At 46.5% G+C, this 20298-nt stretch overlaps 1 protein-coding gene across 1 annotated transcript in view; it reads left to right on the top strand.

Annotated features, from left to right (window-relative positions):
• Nucleotides 1-20298, top strand: part of KSR2 (kinase suppressor of ras 2) — a 509446-nt gene that overhangs the window by 297903 nt on the left and 191245 nt on the right. The window contains exon 4 of the mRNA XM_011928738.1: nucleotides 14471-14655. Coding sequence (XP_011784128.1) covers nucleotides 14471-14655 — 185 coding nt within the window. The remainder of the gene's footprint in view (nucleotides 1-14470; nucleotides 14656-20298) is intronic.

Genomic DNA, 20298 nt, shown 5'->3' with positions numbered 1-20298 from the left:
ATTCCATTATCTTCCTTCTGAAAGTCCTCCAACAGCTTCCCAAGGTTCTCAGAATGAAACCCTACCTCCTAACAAGGACCTGCAGTGATCTGGCCCTGCTGCCTCCCGACCTCACCTCTGCCCCTCTCCTTGGCACTCACTCTGAATTTCCCTGTCCTGGCTTTGTGCCGGTTCTGTGGGCTCCGCGACATTCCCCCTGCCTCAGGCTGCCTGATCCTTCTTCCTTCAAATCTTTCAAATCTGGCTTCTCCTTGACATTCAGGTCTCAGCCAAAATGCCAGGTCTGCCTTCTCACCCAGTTACTCACTACCATATCACTGGATTTTAATTATCTATGTAGAAGCTCTTATTATTGTTATTTATTTATTTATTTATTTTTGAGACAGGATCTGGCCTTGTCACCTAGGCTGGAGTGCAGTGCACGATCTTGGCTCACTGCAATCTCCACCTCCTGGGCTCAGACGATCCTCCCACTTCAGCCTCCCTAGTAGCAGGGACTACAGGTGTGCACCACCATGCCTGGCTAATTTTTGTATTTTTTGTGGAGTTAGGGTTTCATCATCTTACTCAGGCTGGTCTCAAACTCCTGAGCTCGAGGGATCCACTTGCATTGGCCTCCCAAAGTGCTGGGATTACAGGCGTGAGCCACCACACCTGATGGTAGCTCTTATTCTTAAGTAGCATTTCTTCATTGCTATCTGTCTGTATTCCCCCATCAGGATATAAGCCCAGGGAAAGTATAGCTCTTGTCTGCCTCCTTCATTGCTGGAATCCAATTACTTTACTGTCCTAGTAATATTTATCAGGTCATTTTTTTTTGAATTAATATGTATATTTCAAAGACACAATGAGGCTATATCATATCCATTGTTTTTTTTCTCCTCTCATTTTCACTTTATAATAAATGTTGGTGTTCTCTCTCTCCTGATTCTTTTTTAACACCTACATAGTTTCCATCAAATGAATTACCATAATTTAATCGACCAGTCCACTATAATGCATATTTCAGCTGCCTCCAGTCTTTTGCTAAGCACAGTTAATTTCACTGTTGTTGGGAGGGGTGTGAAAACCAGAGTTGGAGAGGAGAGAGACATGAGATGGAGCAAATGATCTAATCGCAGAACAGTGCATCATCTCATCCTTCAATGCTGGGGGCAGGGATTGTTTAGAGCAGCCATGTCCAAAAGAAATGTTAGAAATGATGGAAATGTTTTCTGCCTGCTTTGTCCAGTGCAGTAGCCACTGGCCACATGTAGCTTTTGAGCATTTAAATCGTGGATATAATGGCTGATAAGAAGAATTTTAAATTTTGTCTTGTTTTAATTAAAATGTTAATATCTGTAAAGAACAGCATAGATTTAGACAAAGGGATTTATACTGATCATTAAAGAATGTTCCTGTTCACTTCCCTCCCCATAACCCAGTCACAGTGGCACACAATTCAGGGATATGGGGAGAGGAGTGAACAGGAATAGAGAATGTTCATTATTTAAACACAGAAGGTCAAGAGAGAAGCTGTATCTTGAGGGAAAATAAATCCCAGGCAGACCTTAAAGCAGGCTCTCTTACAAGTTTGCTCTTGACATCTGTGGACAGGCAGTCTAGAACAGGGATCAGCAAATTTGTTCCATAAAGAGTCAGATAATAAATATTTTAGCTTGGGGTTATGCCAACTGTGTCACAACTAACCCTGCTATTGTCAGGCAAAAGAAGCCACAGACAATATGTATATAAATGAACAGGCATGACTGTGTTCCAAGGAAACTTTATTTACCAAAACAAGGTGAGGGCCAGATTTGGCCATTGGTTGGCCCATAGTTCTTCTAGAACCCCTGTTCTGGAAGAACCTGGCTAGAGCTGCCCAGTTCAGACCACCAGGCAATCTTCCTGAGAACAAAGGGAGAACCATGCCCTAGGCATAACCCAGGAATTTTTGAGTTTTACACACCCAGATGGCCTAAAAGACAGCATGGATGACCTGCTCTCAGTGAACCAGTTACTGGACCACTACATCTGATTTGAGATTTCTGCTGTATCTTGAGACATCTATACCCTTATTGCAGGTATCAAAGACTTCTCCTCATGGCCAGGTCTGTGCTGGTGCAGATGTGATACACAAGTCAGGGTTGCTGACAATGGAAGCTGTGTCTTCTATTTCCCTTTACACCCTGAAGTGTAAGAACCCAGTGCATCATACTTAGAGAGTGTGTTTGGTTGGTGTGTGCTGAATTCTTCACCAAGTGCTGTATAACCTCTCTGAACTTCAGTTTCCCCATCTATGGAATGGGTATAACTCGAGTACCTTCCTTGTTGGGTTGTTGTGAGGACTGCATAAGTTAATGCACATGGAGAGCTGGTACCTGGGCCATAGGAAATGCTCAGGCATGGTGCTGACGCACATAGAGTGCTGGTGATAGCAACCTGAATTGGATGGTTCTGGAAGATTCAAAGGAGCTCAGACTTGAGTTCAGTCTTTAAGGATATGTGGAGAGAAGACAGTATTGAGTCCTAGGAGAGTGAAGGCACAGAGAAGCTGAGTCAGAGCAGGTTCAACGTAAAAGCAGACAGGGGAAACAGAGTTTGGGCCATGTGCCTTCATGAAGTAGGAAATTTACTAGAAACAATAGGGATTCATGCCAAGAGGGTGATACCAGTCTCTCCCACTGATGCCATGTCGCCTCCCTTGCAGACCCCTCAGCAGACCTTGTCTCATGTACCATCACCACACTTGGGTGATATCCCTCTTTAAGAAATGAAGAGGCAGGCTCAGAAAGGAGAAGTGACTTGTCCAAGACCACACAGCTGGTACAAGGGGAGCAGGACCATCATCCAGGGCCATTTGGCATTCAGTCCCTGCTGCCCACATCATGTTGTCTATTGTCCTCACCCACAGAAAACCTGCCTTTGCACTATAGAGGCCCCTTCAGGGTTACTTGGATCATTCTCTGAGAGCTGCATTACCCCCAAACAGATCCCATGACCATAGGGGAACCATATTCCTCCCAGGCCAGATCCTGTGTCATGGGAGCTTGGTTTGAGAGGACAGATGCAGGTAACACCTCTTAGGTACCTCAGCAGTTCTGTTTTGTACCTGGAAGAGAACTCCTTTGCTTCTTGCAAGAAATCTGTTCTTCAGTCCAAATCTCCTTGTGTTCAAGGTCTCAGGTCATAATGAGGAGGAAGTCATGTAGGTCTCACCCAGAGAGCCTGGGAATCCTAACTCCTAGTATGTGAAGATGTCTGCAATCTGAAGCTTGGCAGGGGTTGATGGGGGCGGGGAGTAGTATCCTCTTTCTGGCACCAGAGTGGGATGGAGCCTCATGTAGCTGTGAGAGCCTGGGCTCTGGATCTGGACAAATTGGGTTAGAAGCCCAGCACTGGCTGGGCACGGTGGCTCACTCCTGTAATCCCAGCAATTTGGGAGGGTGAGTTGGGTGGATCACTTGAGAACAGGAGTTCAAGACCAGCCTGGCCGATATGGTGAAATACCATCTCTACTAAAAATACAAAAAAAAAAAAAATAGCTGGGCTTTGGTGACACATGCCTGTAATCCCAGCTATTTGGGAGGCTGAGACAGAAGAATGGTTTGAACCCAGGAAGCAGAGGTTGCAGTGAGCCAAGATCACACCACTGCACTCCAGCCTGGTCAACAGAGTGAGACTCTGACTCAAAAAAAAAAAAAAAAAAAAAAAAAAAAAAAAAAAATAGCTGGGCTTTGGTGACACATGCCTGTAATCCCAGCTATTTGGGAGGCTGAGACAGAAGAATGGTTTGAACCCAGGAGGTGGAGGTTGCAGTGAGCCAAGATCACACCACTGCACTCCAGCCTGGTCAACAGAGTGAGACTCTGACTCAAAAAAAAAAAAAAAAAAAAGCAGCTCAGAACTTTCTGGAATTAGTTTCCTCATCTGTAAGATGGAACTGCCTGCAAGGCTTGATGTTAATATTCACTTGTATGTTCATCCAAAGTATAGTTTTGGAGGACACGCTGTGTGTCAGACTTTTTTCTAGGCCTTGGAGACAACATTAGTAAGCAAGATTGAGGTAGAGCTCATATTTTAGTTGGCAGAGACAGCAAACAAAGAAATTCAGACATGGCTAGAATAAGAATTTCATAGAGTGGCCAGTCCTATGTGTGGTCCCCAGTAACTATCCCACAAAAAGCAGTAGGTATTTTTCTTGTTCTAGTTATGATGCCAAAGAATCCCTTGAGATGAGGGTACTGTCTGCTAGGGTTGCTATAACAAAATACCACAGACCGAGGGGCTTAAACAATGGAAATGTATTTTCTCACAGTTCTAGAGGCTGGAAGTCCAAGATTGAGGTGTTGGCGGGTTGGTTTCTCCTGAGGCCTCTCTCTCTGTCTTGCAGATGGCCATCCTCTTGCTGTGTCCTTACATGGCAGCTCCCATACATCTCTGGTGTTTTGTCCTCTTCTTATAAAGACACCAATGATATTGGATTAGGGCTCTCCCTTATGATGTCATTTACGCTTAGTCACTTCTTTAAAGTCTCCATCTCTAAATACAGCCACATTCTGAAGTCCTAGGGGTTAGGACTTCAACATAGGAACTTGAGGGGGCAAAAAAATTCAGCCCATAACATGCATTGATGGTGAGAACTCAGAGAATGTCTTAAGACCAAAAACTCTGTGTGGGGAGAAGAGGCACTTCGGCCAAGTATTCCTTGCACATCTTTTCTCTGGTTGCCGTTGATGATGCTATTGTATGCTCCCTTCTTCAAGGAGAGCTTCTTGCTTCCCAGGCCTGGCGTCATCACCTTATCCCAATGATGGACACCCTCCTCCACTTGTTCACTGTCATTCTCAGACTTTGTGTGTTTGAGAATTCAGGTCACAGCGTTTGTACACTATGACTTATTTAGCCCTTCTACTATTGATGGTCATTGAGATGTTCCCAGTGTTTATGTGGGCCTTATGAATAATGCTGCCATGAACATTCTTACAAGGGTCTTTTTTTTTTCAGACATGGGCACTCATTTTGGTTAGGTACATGCCTGGGAGTAAAATCGTTGGGTCAGAGCTTTTTTAGTAGATACTGCCAAGTCATTTTTCAAAAACGGTTGTACCAATTTACACTCCCACCAGGATTTTAGAAGAATTCTGGTTGCCTTATATCTTTGCCAACATTTGTAACTGTCAATCTATTTTTAGCCATTCGGGTGGGATCTATACTATAGTTTACTTAACATTTTTTTAGTCAACATCTTTTTTTTTTTTTTTTTTTTTGAGACGGAGTCTCACTCTGTCACCCAGGCTGGAGTGCAGTGGCCGGATCTCAGCTCACTGCAAGCTCCGCCTCCCGGGTTTAAGCCATTCTCCTGCCTCAGCCTCCCGAGTAGCTGGAACTACATTAGCTGGGACTACAGGCGCCCGCCACCTCGCCCGGCTAGTTTTTTGTATTTTTTAGTAGAGATGGGGTTTCACCGTGTTAGCCAGGATGGTCTTGATCTCCTGACTTCGTGATCCACCCGTCTTGGCCTCCCAAAGTGCTGGGATTACAGGCTTGAGCCACCGTGCCCGGCCTAGTCAACATCTTCTTTTCCTCCTTTGTCTTCTTGTTCTTCTTTTTCTCTTCCTTTTTCTCCTTTCTCTTCCCCCTCCCCTTCTTCTTTTTCTCCTTCTTAGTATCTTTTGCATATAGAAAATAATTACTATGAAATTATAGCTTTGACGTGCAAAGTCTATTTCTTGAATTTTATTGAAATGCAAAAAGATGCATGCATGTCTCCTTTAAAAGGACTGCATGTTCCTCCACTCTTGGGGAAATGCAGCTTGTGCTATTTCACTGGCTCATCCATGCCCCCCACCTTTTTTTTTTTTTTTTGCCAGGGCCCTGGTTCATTAATGCCATGCTTGGGGAGTGCTCCAGTCAGAAATGAGGGCTATCGCCTGTGGCCAAGAACAGAGCAGATTCTCAATAAACATCCCTGTGGTGTTACACATAACGGGGCTTTGCTTTTCCAAACTGCTCCCTTTCCTGGGCTCTGAGCAGCTGAGCCGAGGGCTCGTAAGCTCTGCTGCCCCAGAACATTGTGCATTCTTTGATTTTGAAGAGTGTTTCCTGGAGGCCTCCTCTTGGGTCATTGGATCAGCCCAAGAGCAAAGGGTTTAAAAGGGCCACTTGATAGGGACAGCTCATAGCCCTGTGTAAGACCAGTAGGGATTTTTCCTGTTTGGGGAAATGGTTACTGGATTAGCATTTTGCTGCACAGGGTGAGAATGTGTGCTCTTGCCTGTCCTCAAAGCAGGCTTGTGAGGAGCTTGCCTGTTCCCAGCCCTGCCATTTCCTCCCAATTGGCTGGGCCAGATGCTGCAGACACAGTTAATGAGATGCTGAGGGATTTGGCCGGGTGAAGGCTTTTGAGTTCAAGGCGACACAACCACATGCTCAAGGAAGCTAAGGCCATGTGAGCCGGCAGCTCTGTTTCAGACCCCAGCACACTTTGGGAAGAGGAAATGGTGCAAAGACTAAACATCAGTTTGGGGCTTCCCTTGACAATCTCTGTGACGAAGGCTGGGAGAGGTGGGCTGGCAAAAGGGTATTGATTCAGTTTTCTGAATGTGCAACCACCTGCCAGACCTAGGCCAAGGGTGGCCAGGGGCGGACAGAAGAAATTGTCAGAAAAAGAAATTGTGTTTCTGTCCTTGAAGAGCCCTTACTTGGGAATTAACTGGGAAGATGCTGCTAAACCAGCCCTCCTGACTTGCAGATGGAGACTGGGTCACATTCCTTTAGAATTCCCCCCAAATAGAAGGTGTCACATCGTCCTTGCTTGAGGTGGGATACATGGGTTAGGGTGAGCATCTGTAGACCCAGCTTCTGGATCCCTGCCTTATGCTAGATGGTGAGGATACAGGCCCTTTTTGTGTCATGGGCACAGGCCCTAGGGGAGACAGATAGTCCTCTGGAAACCACATAAGTAAATGCAGAATTCCAGCTGGGATGAATTCTAAGAAGGAAAGCAGGTGGTGCTGGGAGCAGGTGTAACCAGGAGATCTGGCTGGTTTGGGAGTTAAGGATGGCATCTCTAAGGAAGTGGTACCTTAACGATGAGTAGGATACCACTAACAAGCAGAATGGGAAATAATGTCCCAGGCAGCAGGAACAGCATGTGCAGAGACCCTGAGGTAGAGCATTCAGTGTGGTCAAGGACCAGAAAGATGACCAGAACAGCTATAGTCCTAGATGACACAAGAAGTTGGAGGGTAGGTGTGGAGGGTCCTAGGAAGCTTTTACGCACCATAAGAAGAGAGAACAAGGGGAAACCGTTGTGGGGTTTTAAGCAGAAGAGTGACATGATACGATGTATACTTTTTAAAGCCTGCCTTTGACTGCTGAGTAGAGAATACATTGTAAAGCATCCAAAGTGGGATCCAATTACTCAACCATGAAAAGGCATGTAGTGCTGATCCATGCTAGAACATGGATGAGCCTCAAAAACATTGTACTGAGTGAAGAAGCCAGACACAAAAGGCCACATCTTGTAGGATTCCATTTATATGCAACATCCAGAATACGCAAATCCATAGAGAGAGAAGGGTGGTTGCAGGGGCTGTAGGAAAGGGAAAATGGGAGTGACTAATGCGTAAGGGATTTCCTTTTGAAGTTGTGAGCATTTGAAACTAGATAGAGGTTGTGATCTTCCAATATGATGAATGAACTTAATGCTACTGAGTTATTCCATTTGAAATGGTGAATTTTACGTTATGTGAATTTCACCTTAATATAACAAAAAAGCAAAAACGGAACCAAATAAAAGTGAGTCTGGGATTCCAGTGAGGAGGCAGCGGCAGCCTAGGTGAGAGGAAGTTGGTGGCTTGGACCAGAACAATGGGGCTAGAGATGGAGAGTAATGAACTCATTTAAAGACAATGTAAGATTTCTTGGGATCCTTTCAGTTTTGATACTCTATGTAAATTGGGCATCAGAAGTGAGAGGAGTTTTCCCAGATTCCAACACTGGAAGAGTCCTTTGCTGTACTTGGGAAACACATGCATTTTCCTAAGCATAGGTGATGGCCTAGAGCTGAGTGTCTTTCCCTAACATAGATGTGCAGCCTCGGCTTAGCCTAGCCCCTCTGCACAGCTTACCTTGTCAGGGAGCCCTGACTTGCTGGCCCATCCAGAAAGCACCATGGTACACCCAGGGCTGATATGGCCCCAGAGGATGGGGCTTCCCTTTCCAATGTTTTGTGTCACCTCCTTTTGTTGATTTTCTCTGAACTGGCCTTATTTCCAGATGAGACGTCTGTGTGACAGATATCTAATATCCTACAAAGATCACGGGAAAGAATGTCCTTTTTAATTGCATCTGTGGGATACATTGCAAATGTGGGATTCACTAAATCTTAAGTACACAGTCACAGTCATTAGGAACAGTCATTTGTGTCTGTTTTTTCCCCTCTGACCATGCCTTGATGAGTAGGAAGCAATATGGGATTTCTTTCCACCCTACTCTAATCAAATAGCCATGTATTCTCTCGTTTTCTTTTACTGCCATTCTCTCTTCTGCCCTTCTTTCTCTCCATCTTTTCATCCCACCGTTCTTCCCTTTTCCATCCTTCCTTCCTCTTTCCATTTGTCTATCCTTCTATCCTCCTTCCATCTGTCCATCCTTCCATTCTCCCATTCTTCTCCATTCCTTTATCCGTTCTTCTGTCTTCTCTTTCTCACTTTTATTTCATCCATTTATCCTTCCATTCTTTCATCTTCCTCCCCCATCCTCCCTTCCTTTTATCTGTGTTCCCATCCTCCCATCCTCTCTGTCCTTCATCAATTCCATCCTTCCACTTTTTCACCCTTCCTTCCTTCTTTCCATTCTTCCATCCATGCATCTTTTCATCCATCCTTCTGTCCAACTAACTCTTATTTAGATATACCCCTTCTCCCCTCCATCTGTGGCCATGGTTGGTAAAACAGACTGACTCTGAGGTCATTGAGCTCCTGCTAAACTTGTGCTGGGTCAGACTTGGTTCTTCTTGCCAGAGGATCTGGTCTTGTCGCTTGGCTCAGTGCCTCAAGGCTCCTGTCAGGATTTCGGAGATGATAGTGGTTATCTATCACCAGAGGGGTTTGCTGTGTCCTCTTCACTCACTAAGGGCCATGGTAGATTGAAAGTGTGTTGGATATTGCTGGGCGCAGTGGCTCACGCCTGTAATCCCAGCACTTCGGGAGGCTGAGGCCGAGGCGGGCAGATCACAAGGTCAGGAGTTTGAGACTAGCCTGGCCAACATAATGAAACACCCTCTCTATTAAAAACACAAAAATTAGCTTGGTGTGGTAGCACATGCCCGTAGTCCCAGCTACTTGGGAGGCTGAGGCAGGAGAATCCCTTGAACCCTGGAAGCGGAGGTTGTGGTGAACCGAGATCGTACCACTGCACTCCAGCCTGGGTGACAGAGTGAGACTCTGTCTCAAAAAAGAAAAAAAAAAAAAAGTTGTTGGATATTTCGGGTGAAAATTGCAACTTGGCTTCAATTTTGGCTTCTTCCAGTCTATTTCTACAGCTGTACAGACATCTAATTTGACCTGGTCATCGTGACTTTAATAGCAGGTGACATCGCCTGAACATCACTCTGTGCTGGGTCCCGTGCCAAGCTTGTTATCTCATAGAATTCTCACAATAGCCTTCTGAGATTGTGTTAGTATTGTCCCCATTGCCTAGATGAGGAAACTGAGATCCCTTTCTCAAGGTCACAATCAGGACTTAAGTCCCAATCTCTCTGACCCCAAGGCCTATGAGTTTAACCACAAAATTACACTGCATCTGTGGGATATGCTGCAAAATATTCACTAAATCTTAAGTATGCAGTCACAGTCATTAGGAACAGTCATTTGTGTCCGTGCATTGATGTTTCTTTGAATCTTCAACATTGAGCATTTGCGTGGGATGAAATGATGAAATGGAACCGCCCCCCCCACCCCCCACCCCCAGCCCCACCTTGCTTTCCTTTCTTCTCTGATCATGGGCAAGAAAGAGTCCGCCAGTATGTGCTGCTGTAGCTGGAAGCTCCTTTCTGGTCCTCGCCGTGAGCCCTGGGGGAGATAAGCAGAGTTGGCGTTCCAGGCACTAAGGAGACTTTGCAGGCATGCTTAGACTCCCTCAAGCCAGCGAGCAGCAGGCCTCCTGCACAGTGGGACTTTTCAGCTGCTTGTGTGGGATGCCCCCAGGCTTAAACCAACAGACTTTTCTGAACTCTCCATCCAGGGATTCTGAAAATCTGCAAGGAGGCTGTGCTCTGGCCACAAGAGGGCGCTCCACTCCCGGGCAGGCAGGACGAGAGTTTGGGGGAGGTGGGTAGGAGGAGCTGAGAGATTCCTTTTGGATGCAGCTTTGAACAAAGCGCTCTTAAGCACAGGGAAGAAATGTTTTCAAGCCCACTGAAAAGTTTCATTTCATTCAACTAGTACCAAGCTAAGGGATGAAGGATCCAACAGGGAAAACCACATGGTTCCTGATCTCAAGGAGCCTACAGTCACGTGTGGAAGGCAAAGAATTAGAAGGGAATGTGATGTGTGCCAGAGTCTTAATCCAGAACAGTCATTTAGTAAGCATTTAATGAGCACCTACTATGTGCCATTCTCTGTGCTGGTTGCCAAGAATAGGAAAATGAACCGCACAGAGTCATTGCCCTCAAAGACCACAGTCTACTTGGAAGATAGCAAATGTGAAAAAAATGGGAAACTGTAGCCATCAATCTGTTTGTCTGTCTGTATATCTATCTATCTATCTATCTATCTATCTATCTATCTATCTATCTATCTATCTATCTATCTAATGATCAATCAGTCAATCGAGAGAGAGAGAGAGAACTGCGAAGGAACACCCAACCAAGTCTAGGAGGGAAGAGGGAGTATTAGGGAAGACTTCCTGGAGGAAGAACACCTGACTCATGCTGAAATGAATTAGGATATCAAGGAAGACTTCCTGGAGGGGAGGACATCGGAGCCAAGTCGTAAAAGACAAATAGGGTTTAACCAGGCAAAGCAACAGAGGGTACTCCAGGTGGTGGAGAGAGCATATACAAAGAGTGAGAAGGTCCTAGAGCCAGACCAAGGTATGTGTGTGGGTAGATATTGGGTACCATGTTAAGGAAATTGGGTCTTTTCCAGCATGTGATGGGAAAGCAGATACTAAGAGAGTGAGGTGAGGGAATGATAAGTTACCCGACTCTGTGGGTTGGAGAGGGCATTATACACATGGTAATATCTGAACTGGACCATGGACTATGTGTAGGGGTTCACCAGGTGGAGGAGGGAGAGAAATGGTAGAAACACTCTGTCAGGGGCAGCTTTGCCGTTCCATGGGGGCCACTAAACAGTGACTCTCCAGGGTCCCCGCCCCGTCTCCTTCATCTATTACAGCATTTTTCTCTTTAATTACTCCAGAGCAAAAGGGCTCAGTGCTGGAGACAGGGGGGCAAAGGGAAATATCTGTATGGGGTTTCTGGGTGGTTCTGGTGAAAGGGTTCCAAGAAAAGAGGTGGATGAAGCAAAAGTGAAGATTTGGGGCTCAGTTCTTGGCCACCCCTGTGCCTCTGACCTGAGCATGTCCCAAATCAAACTTCTCAGTATAGCTGGGCTTGGGGTGGGTGATGATGTGGGGTTGGGACTGACACGCAGGGTCTGGTGTGGGTGCAGTTGAGAGATGCACCCTGGTGCCATATACTGCCTGGTTTCAGGGCTGGGACCACCTTCACTGCATCCCTGATCTTCTCTTTGCTTTGGAGTCCTCATCATTGGAGGGAGGATAACCTAGGGTTACTATGGCACTTAAGTGAGGTCATATACGAAAAGCAAAGCACTTGATACAGTCCCTAGGGCACAGTCGGCACTCAAATCAAAGCAGCAGTAACACTGGCTGTTGTTGCTGTTGTTATTATTGTGATGAAACCTCCTGTTTGATAAAGTTGAAAAATTTTAAATGTCCATGTTTTATGCCTATAATTTCAGAGCTGTATTCTCTCTGTTTCAGATGAAAGCTTAATCAGCACCTGGCTGGAATCCTTGTTTTTAGTGTCTCCTTTCCATCTCTCTCTCAGTATGAGAGGTCCTGTTGGAAATGGAATAATTTCACCTCCTAATAATCTGTTGGCAAGGAAGATGCCTAGAAAAAAAGAAACAATTCTAAAAGAATCTTAAATATCCTGCTTTTTTTAATTTCAGCAACAGACTGTGAATAATTGCTAAGCCCCTCACTTTCTTTATCATTTTTAAATTTTATTGTTATCATTATTATTATTTTAGAGACAGGGTCTCACTATGTCACCCAGACTGGAGTGCAGTGGTATAATCATAGCTCACTACAGCCTCAAACTCCTGGCCTCAGGTGATCCTCCCACCTCAGCCTCCTGAGTAGCTGGGACTGCAGGCACGTGCCTCCATACCTAGCTAATTTTTAAATTTTTTATAGAGACAGGGTCTTGCTATGTTGCCCAGACTGGTCTCAAACTCCTGGCCTCAAGTTATTCTCCTACCTTGGCCTCCCAAAAGTGCTGGGATTACAGAGATGAGACATTGTACTCAGCCCTTTTGTTTTTTTTTTAAATTTTAGCAATGTATTTTATTTACCCCAACATTTGATGCGTACAAAAGTATTGTTAGGTATTGTCCATTATTATTATTATTTTTCATTCTAAGCCTATTTCAGTCAAGCCTTGCCACAAATTCAAGTGCTAACATGGACGAATAACTCTGTTATTGGACAGGGTAGCTCTATACTAAGAAATGGCCAGCATGTGACAGATCCATTCTTGAGGGCATAGTGATTCTCAGCCTTCGGTATACATTGCACTTATTTTTGATAGTATCAGATTGTGTCATAAGCTTAACTCTGATGGATACTAGCACTCATAACACATTTCTATTAATTGCTTAAATATCACACCATTACCTGTTTCAGTGAGTTACCTATACATTACCTTTATGATTCTGTGTAAGGGAGAGCCCCTGGCTTTATTGCACAATTGTTGTCATGAATGCATCATGTTGTAGGCAGAAGGCAGAGGCTCACCCACTGGTGGGGTGACACCAATGCCCATGTGTGGGATTGAGATCAGACATCACCCCTCTCTCTTCTCTTGAATGAATCTATAACTGGCCATGGATCAAAGGCTGTGAGCTGAGGGGTCCCTGGAAGAGCTCCTCTTTACCTTCCTTCCTTTCACTATTTAGAGATCATTCAACAAATATTTAAGTTCCTTCTCTGTGTGACTTGCTTTGCTAGGCACAGAGTGTACAAAGAATACCATTCAATCTCTTGGGTCTTGAAGAGTCCTCAAGAGAAGAACCACACTTTCCAGAAGCTTCTGCTTGGTTTTAGCTGTAGATTCTTTCTTCTGAAGGAACTATCAGACAGATCTCCATAATATAATAATAATAATTCACGTTTCTACTTTGTATTGAGTCACTTATGGGCATTTTTAAATTCACTCCACAATTCTCCAAAGAAGGACTCTTTTGTAGGCAAGAGAACTAAGGCTTGAGAAGTTTAATGGACTCACCCGGGGTTGGTGAGACTAGTTATTTGAATCTGGGGAGTCTGGCCCCAGAATGGTGTAATTCCTACAAGCTGCACCTGCTGTCCTCTAGCAGTGCTGCTATGGTGGGCACAGCGATGAAGGGTGGGGGCACCCAGGGTCCCTTTTCTATATCATTCTTCTGAATCTGGCAGCTGCCTGTGAGGCACCCCATCAGATCCAGCCTATGATCTGGGGGAGCACCCTCCCTCCTGAACTCCTAAGGTGGGCACAGTCTGAGACTCCTGGCAGGCACTGGACCAAGAGCCAGACAGAGCCGTGGGTGGGCTGAGAAGAAGGAGCCCAGCACTAGAAGTTCTGAGCAAGAGGAAGCGTTTCCAGAAGAGGCACTGGGATCCTACCGAAGGCTTAGTGTACTTAGATCTCTTGAAAGTCGTCAGGCTTAACATCTACAGAAATGCACTGATTATTGTTCCCTGGAGGAAGGGCAGTGGATTTGGGGATGAAACATGTAGATGGTGAATGCCACCTTGACACAGATCTGGACTCACTTGAGGACAGCCTGGGATTTGCTGTTTTTGTCAAATGGCCAAAGGGCAGCTTGGCTACAGGTTGGGGGCTTGGAGCTCTGGGGACTTGAGATGTTTAGGCAAAAGTTGTGGGATTGGAGTTGGAAGCTGAACTTGACCCTGGCTTTCTAGAGCTTCTCTAGGGAGCTGGGCAAAAAAGAACAGCGGAAGTGTTTGCTTGTGCTCCATGGCAGAATGAGCTTCTCAGAGGGACCTAGGGGTGAGAGGGCAAACCCTTGTTGCCCAGCCCTGTGTCTCTACCTAAAAGCCTGTGGGCTCTTCTAATTTCTCCCTGTGGGTTTTGGATCCCTCATGGGAAACGCAAGTCTGGGCCTCCCTGCTGTAAGTTTGTGCACCTATGGGTATATTTCCTTTTCCTCTTTTTCTGTCTCCCTTTCAGAGCCAAGAAGAAGAGTAAACCCTTGAACCTCAAGATCCACAGCAGCGTCGGCAGCTGCGAGAACATCCCCTCTCAGCAGCGCTCCCCGCTGCTGTCCGAGCGCTCCCTCCGCTCCTTCTTTGTGGGACATGCACCTTTCCTGCCTTCCACCCCTCCTGTTCACACTGAGGCCAACTTCTCTGCAAGTAAGTCACCCGCCGGGCTGCACTGGGGACGCCGGCCGCGCCACCTTCTTCTCCCCAGCACCTGCTGTCCTCTGCACCAGGTGCACACTCTCTTTTCTTTATCTCGAGGGCTTGTAAAATGCTCACTGATAGAACTTCACCCATGCTCTGCCCATGGCTCCCCCCTCCCAACATCTGCCTATGCCAGTCACATCCATTTGGATGGTTTTGGAGGGGGGCATCATTGATGCTGGGGAGGTTGACTGGGTGTTGTCATTGGTGCCTGGTTCCTGTTCTTTCCCCTGCAGGTGTGAAGGAAAGATAGAGGAAGGCAAGCAAGCATTCAGGAAGGCACCCGCCCTCTCTCTCCCTCCTCCCTGCTGTCTCTCAGCTGCCTGATTACAGGACTTTTCTTGGCCGCTGTGGCTAAGGCAGCTATGATTCAGTTTTGTATTTTTTTCCCCACTCAGGTCAACATATATAACCTTTCCATCTCAAAGATGTATTTGGGTTCAAATGGGGTTGAGCATGGCCTGGGGTGGTTTACTTTCTGCTCTTACGAATTTCTGCTGGAGACAGGGTGGTTATTACTTGGAGCAGAAATGGAACTTTTTGGTGATGGAGGGCTGAGGTTTCAGAAGGTGTTTAATCTTCTCTAGCCAGAGGCCCGATTTGCTGAACAGGCACAGACATGGTCAGAGGGGCACCCCCCTGAATAAAGCCCAGCCAGTCCTCCAGCCAAGACAGCAACTTTTATCGATTGATTGCTCAAGAAAAGGAAGGGCTCTGAGAATGTAGAAGACATAACCCCTGGCTGCTAATTCAGCCACAGGCTGTGCACGTTGTGTTGCTGCTCTGAGAAGTGATGGACATGTTCACTGAGCACTGATACATGCTAATCACTCACAGGCAGGGCCCTGTTTAGTTCTTGCAACAATCCCTCATGCAGATGGATTATTCCCATTGTACAGAAGGGGAAACTGAGGCCCAGGGACGTCAAAGAACTTGCTCAAAGTCACACAGGTGTTGAGTATTTGAGCTGGGATTTGAATTCGGTTATTCTAACACATCACGCATCATTTGATAACCATGACGGCTCAAATAGCCAGCAGAATGCCTTTCTCTAAATGTGGGGTTTTCTTCATTACTTTCACGTAAGGGTTCCTACATGTTGAGAATTTGACAAGATCTATTAATTCTTGCCTGGAAAAAAAGGCACATGTAATATCCAACATCCAGCTAGATGGTTAGGCTTGGGCCCGGATGGTGAGCTTGGTTTATAGTCCACGGGTGTATAGGGCGCATCCATGGTAGGAATCAGCTGAAGGTGTAGACTGATAAACCATGTGGACATCATATAGGGGTCAATCCAGAAACTGCCTTGTCTCAGTGCCCAGGTTAGGCAGGCTCTAAATTGAGCAAACTAAAATAGCACCCATGACTCACAGGTCCACACCAGAAAGCCAATTTATTAATTTGTCCAGAGAAATCACTGCCAGAGAGAGCACCCTTCATGAGGGTGGGCCTGCGTGCTAGTCAAAGAGAGTGGCTGCATGAGCATGGATGAAGAAAAGCATGATAGTGACATGTCCAGTGTGTAGCAACAGCCAGGTGAGGCAGATGTCACGACCAGGAACAGATGCCTGGGTTTGAACCCCAGTTATTCTACTTTTAAGCAATTGTGCGTGACCTCAAGTGAGTTCAAAGCCTCTGAACCTGTTTCCTCATCTGTAAAATGGGGACAATAAGAGGTTCACCTTGTAGATAGTTGTGAGGATTAGATAAGCTCATGCATGCCAAGCCTTCTGCACAGTTCCTGGCACACAGTAGATTCATAATAAATGGTGGCTTTTATGATGATGTTTATTCTTGAAGCACTTATAGCCTGTGGTCTGATGGTTAATTTGGGGCTTCTGTGGCTAAATGACTTGCAGTTTACTCCCCCTCCCCACTTACCCATGGCCCTAAGTGTGCTTGGCATTTGCCTTGGCATGACTCTGGGTGGCTGCCTCTAGCAGCCATCTGTCCTTGGTCATCACCATCCTATGAGTAAATGTCAGCAGGGCCCCCTCCGGGGGTTTGACCACTGCTCTGCATTTTAGTTTTGGCCAGAGTAAAAACTTCTCCCTCCTGCTTTGAAAAACAAAAAACAACAAACAAACAAGAAAAACCACCATGGATTTGAACATTTGAGCCCCCGTCCCTACCAAAGAGTTTTTGAGGATTCATTGTGGCTTCTAACTTTTTGTTCCCGCCCTGGTCTCCACCTAAGAGGAAAAGCTTTTCTGCTTGCCTGTGGACAGGAGCAAAGTCCTTAATTAAAAGGCAGCTCCCAGCAGTAAGAGGCACCAGGAGCACAACTGCCCCTTGGACAGTCTTGGTTCTTGCGTGCAAAGAAGTTGCTCTCTGATCTCCCAGGAAGAAGAAATATAGCATTTGAGTCTCAGTGGAAGAATGAGTGTGTAACCCAAATATTAGCTGAAACCCCAGGGACCAGTTCCCTATCTGTTGATTCTAACAAGTAACAGAAGCAGAGGCAGCCTGGTGTGGTGCGGCAGGTTCCAGTTTGGGAAATGAGATGCTCTCTGTTGGAATTTCAGTGTTGCTGCCGGTTGCCTGTGTGACCTCTGTCTCTGCCTGGTGTGTCAGCCGCACTATTTCAGTTAAGACTCGCCCCAGTCTGTGAGGCAGGTGGCAGAATTCCCATGTTACAGATCAAGAAATTGAGGCTCAGAATGGTGCATGAACTTGTCCGTGGGGTCCCTTCTGAATCCACATGCAATCTAGCCTGCATTGTATCACTTCAATGCAGCAAGTTCCTTTCTCTATCTGGGTCTCAGTTTCCCCAGGCGTATGCACTCCCTGAGGGTCCATTTCAGTGACTCTGAGGTCTACCCACTGAGTTTTCCTAGGCACATCTTCCTAGGCACTTAGAATGCTGGTTCTGGGGACTCTGGGTGGGGCTTGGGGTTGGGAGAACACAGCTACCAGCTGCAGGCTCCTCCTTGTTTGTAATCGTTCCCATTCCCCTGCCACTGTGAATTTCAGAAGAGAACTCCCTGCTTTTGGGTCCTGGTGGCAGCCTTCCTCCTGCTGACCCAGCCAAGGGGGCCCCTGGGGCTGCATCCATGCCCGGCTCAGTCTGTCTGCCTGTTTGTCACTGTTGGCTCTGGCTCTGGTCTGCACTGTGAAGGGTGGTGACACGCCATCTTGTTCCCCCATGATGGTAATGCCTGGGGACAGCGTTAGGCAGATCTGGCTGTAGTGTGGCCGAGCCTCACAACCTCAGGGTGCCCAGCCACCTCGAGTGGGGCATGAGAAGGACATCATCTTCTTGGGGCTTACCCCAGTCCTCTGGCCTGGGAGTGGCAAGTGGGGAAAGGGAGGGAGGGGAATGGCAGGATCCTTCGCTGATGGAGGAATCTGTCTCTGAGGTTCACCAGCCCTTGGGTTTCATAGCCTCACTCAGGTAGGGCTAGTATGAAAGACATCAGATGCTTCTGTTCACCACGGGAGATAGTGACTCAAATGAACCTGCTTCCCAGAGAAATAGAGAGCAGTGGACTTATCTCTCCACCCTTGCTGTATTTAGTCTGTGTTGCGTTTGGGTGGGCCACCATGCTCTGGTGGTTTGGTTAGGTGCTCTTCACCAATGGATCATCTTTACTCCACCAGTCTGCAGGCTTGTGAGCTCCTTATTTTCTATCTCTGATCCCAGCTGATGGAGGTCAGGCTGTCTTAAATCCCCTAAAGAAAGCCTACTTCAGAATGAAACAGTGCCACCTAGATGGAAGAAATAATTGTCATCATTCATTACCGGCTGGTAGAAGTGACGTTGGGTTTAAAGCAACTAACTGGATGCTGTTAAGTCACAGGACAAATCAACCTCTTGAGTCTATTTTCTGCCCAGCAACGATGCAGTGAGGATACACTGAGAAATGCATGTAAATTCCCTAGCATGGAGATTGGTACTTACAGCACTGAGTCTCGATAAAGGGTGGCTTTGGGAGCTATTGCTGTATGTTACATGATGAAGTGGCTTGCAACAATGATGAAAACCATGATCACAATAGCAATCGGCATGTATTGTGTTGACAATGTTCCAGGCATTGCACAAAGCAGTTTACTTTTATTATTTCATTTAAGCTCCCCCATCCTCTATAAGGTAGGTACTACTATTATCCCCATTTTACAGATGAAGAAACTGGGGCTGAGAGAGTTTAAGCACTTGGCCCAAGGTCACAAGGTTAGGAAGGAGGTGAAGTTTGCCATCCTTTTGAATCTTCCACTCTGCAATGCTAGGTTGTGAAACTGCAATGTCATCTTCATTAAAACTTGCTTGCTCATCAGGTAGGGAACTGAGCATGCTCAAGTTTTCTCTCCGATGCCCTTGCATCACTGGAGGAGCGTGTTGTGGGTGACAGCCTTGCTCAAAGGATGCCTCTTTGTCAGTGTGCTGTGCTCACTTAGGAAGCAGCACCCGCATTGACTGACCTTTTGCTGCTCCACCTAGACTCTGTTGTTATTATTCTAGGGATCTGTTGTCCCAGGTTGTAGCCATCCCCGTAGGGGCCAGGCAGTTGCAGAAAGTAGCCAAAATTACAAGCTGCAGGAAGCTCCTGCGACTCATCCAGCCTGGACATCTCTGGTAGAAGATGAAGAATGACATCGTAATTTTGCCACCTGCAGTTTTCTGGGTGTTTCTTTATTGGCTGCCCATGACTCACTTAGAATGCTGGTTTTGGAAACTCTGGGTGGGGCTTGGGGTTGGGAGAACACAGCTACCAGGTGCAGCAGCTTCAGGGCAGCGGCTACCAAGGGGAACAAGTGACTGATGGGTTCCAGAACTTCCCCATCTTGGTCTTAATGACACCAGCTGGAGTACCCACTAGCCCTGGGTCTTATGAAATATTGTCCTTCATGAGGTGTCTTGAAAGACGGCAGCCCCTCAGCTCATCCCTACTCTAAGCAACTCCTGCTCTTTGTCCTGGGGACAAGCTAAGAGAGAGTTGACCCTCATTTGATAGCCTGGCCTTGTGTGTACCTTGAGGCTGAGTCAGAAGCCTGGTTTGTCGAGGAAGGCAGCAGGTAGCAATAAAGACTGATGGAGCAGAACTGCCTGCTCCCAAGAAAGCCACTGGAAGGGTTATAAAGAAACTCAGGATGGGGGTGATTATATAATGGGGTTTAATGAGGCTGAAGGCCAAGGTTCATTACCCCCAGAAGAGAGGGAGGAGAGGCTCATTTCTTGACAGAAGTTTGCTGACTGAACCACAGTCTTGTCTCAGAATTGGAAGATATTTTGAGCAGTTTGGGTTTGACCGGACTCAGTGGTGCCAATTCCAAGGGGAAAGTAGATATCCTATTGGAGTTACCCAAAGGGCTTTGCTCCCCCAAAATGAGCTGGGGTAGGTGCTGGTATCTCCTCTTCCCCTGAGGACTCGGCAGACACAGGAGGTACCACGTTGCCTGGCATCTTTTAGAAACTCAGGTCCCAGCAGTTTTTTAATGGGTACTGACCACCTGCTACGTGCCAGGTGGATGTAGATGATTTGCAGGCATTAAAATATATAAACCTGGAAATAAACAAAACGCTACAGAACAGTTCCTAATGAAAAGCACTGATCTCTTGCACTATCCCTCCTCAATCTTGCTTCCCAGAAG

This window comes from Colobus angolensis, unplaced genomic scaffold, assembly GCF_000951035.1.
Source record: "Colobus angolensis palliatus isolate OR3802 unplaced genomic scaffold, Cang.pa_1.0 Scaffold79, whole genome shotgun sequence".
Classification (NCBI taxonomy): Eukaryota; Metazoa; Chordata; class Mammalia; order Primates; family Cercopithecidae; genus Colobus; species Colobus angolensis.
Note: the sequence above shows the minus strand (reverse complement) of the source record. Positions and strands in the feature narration are given on the sequence as shown.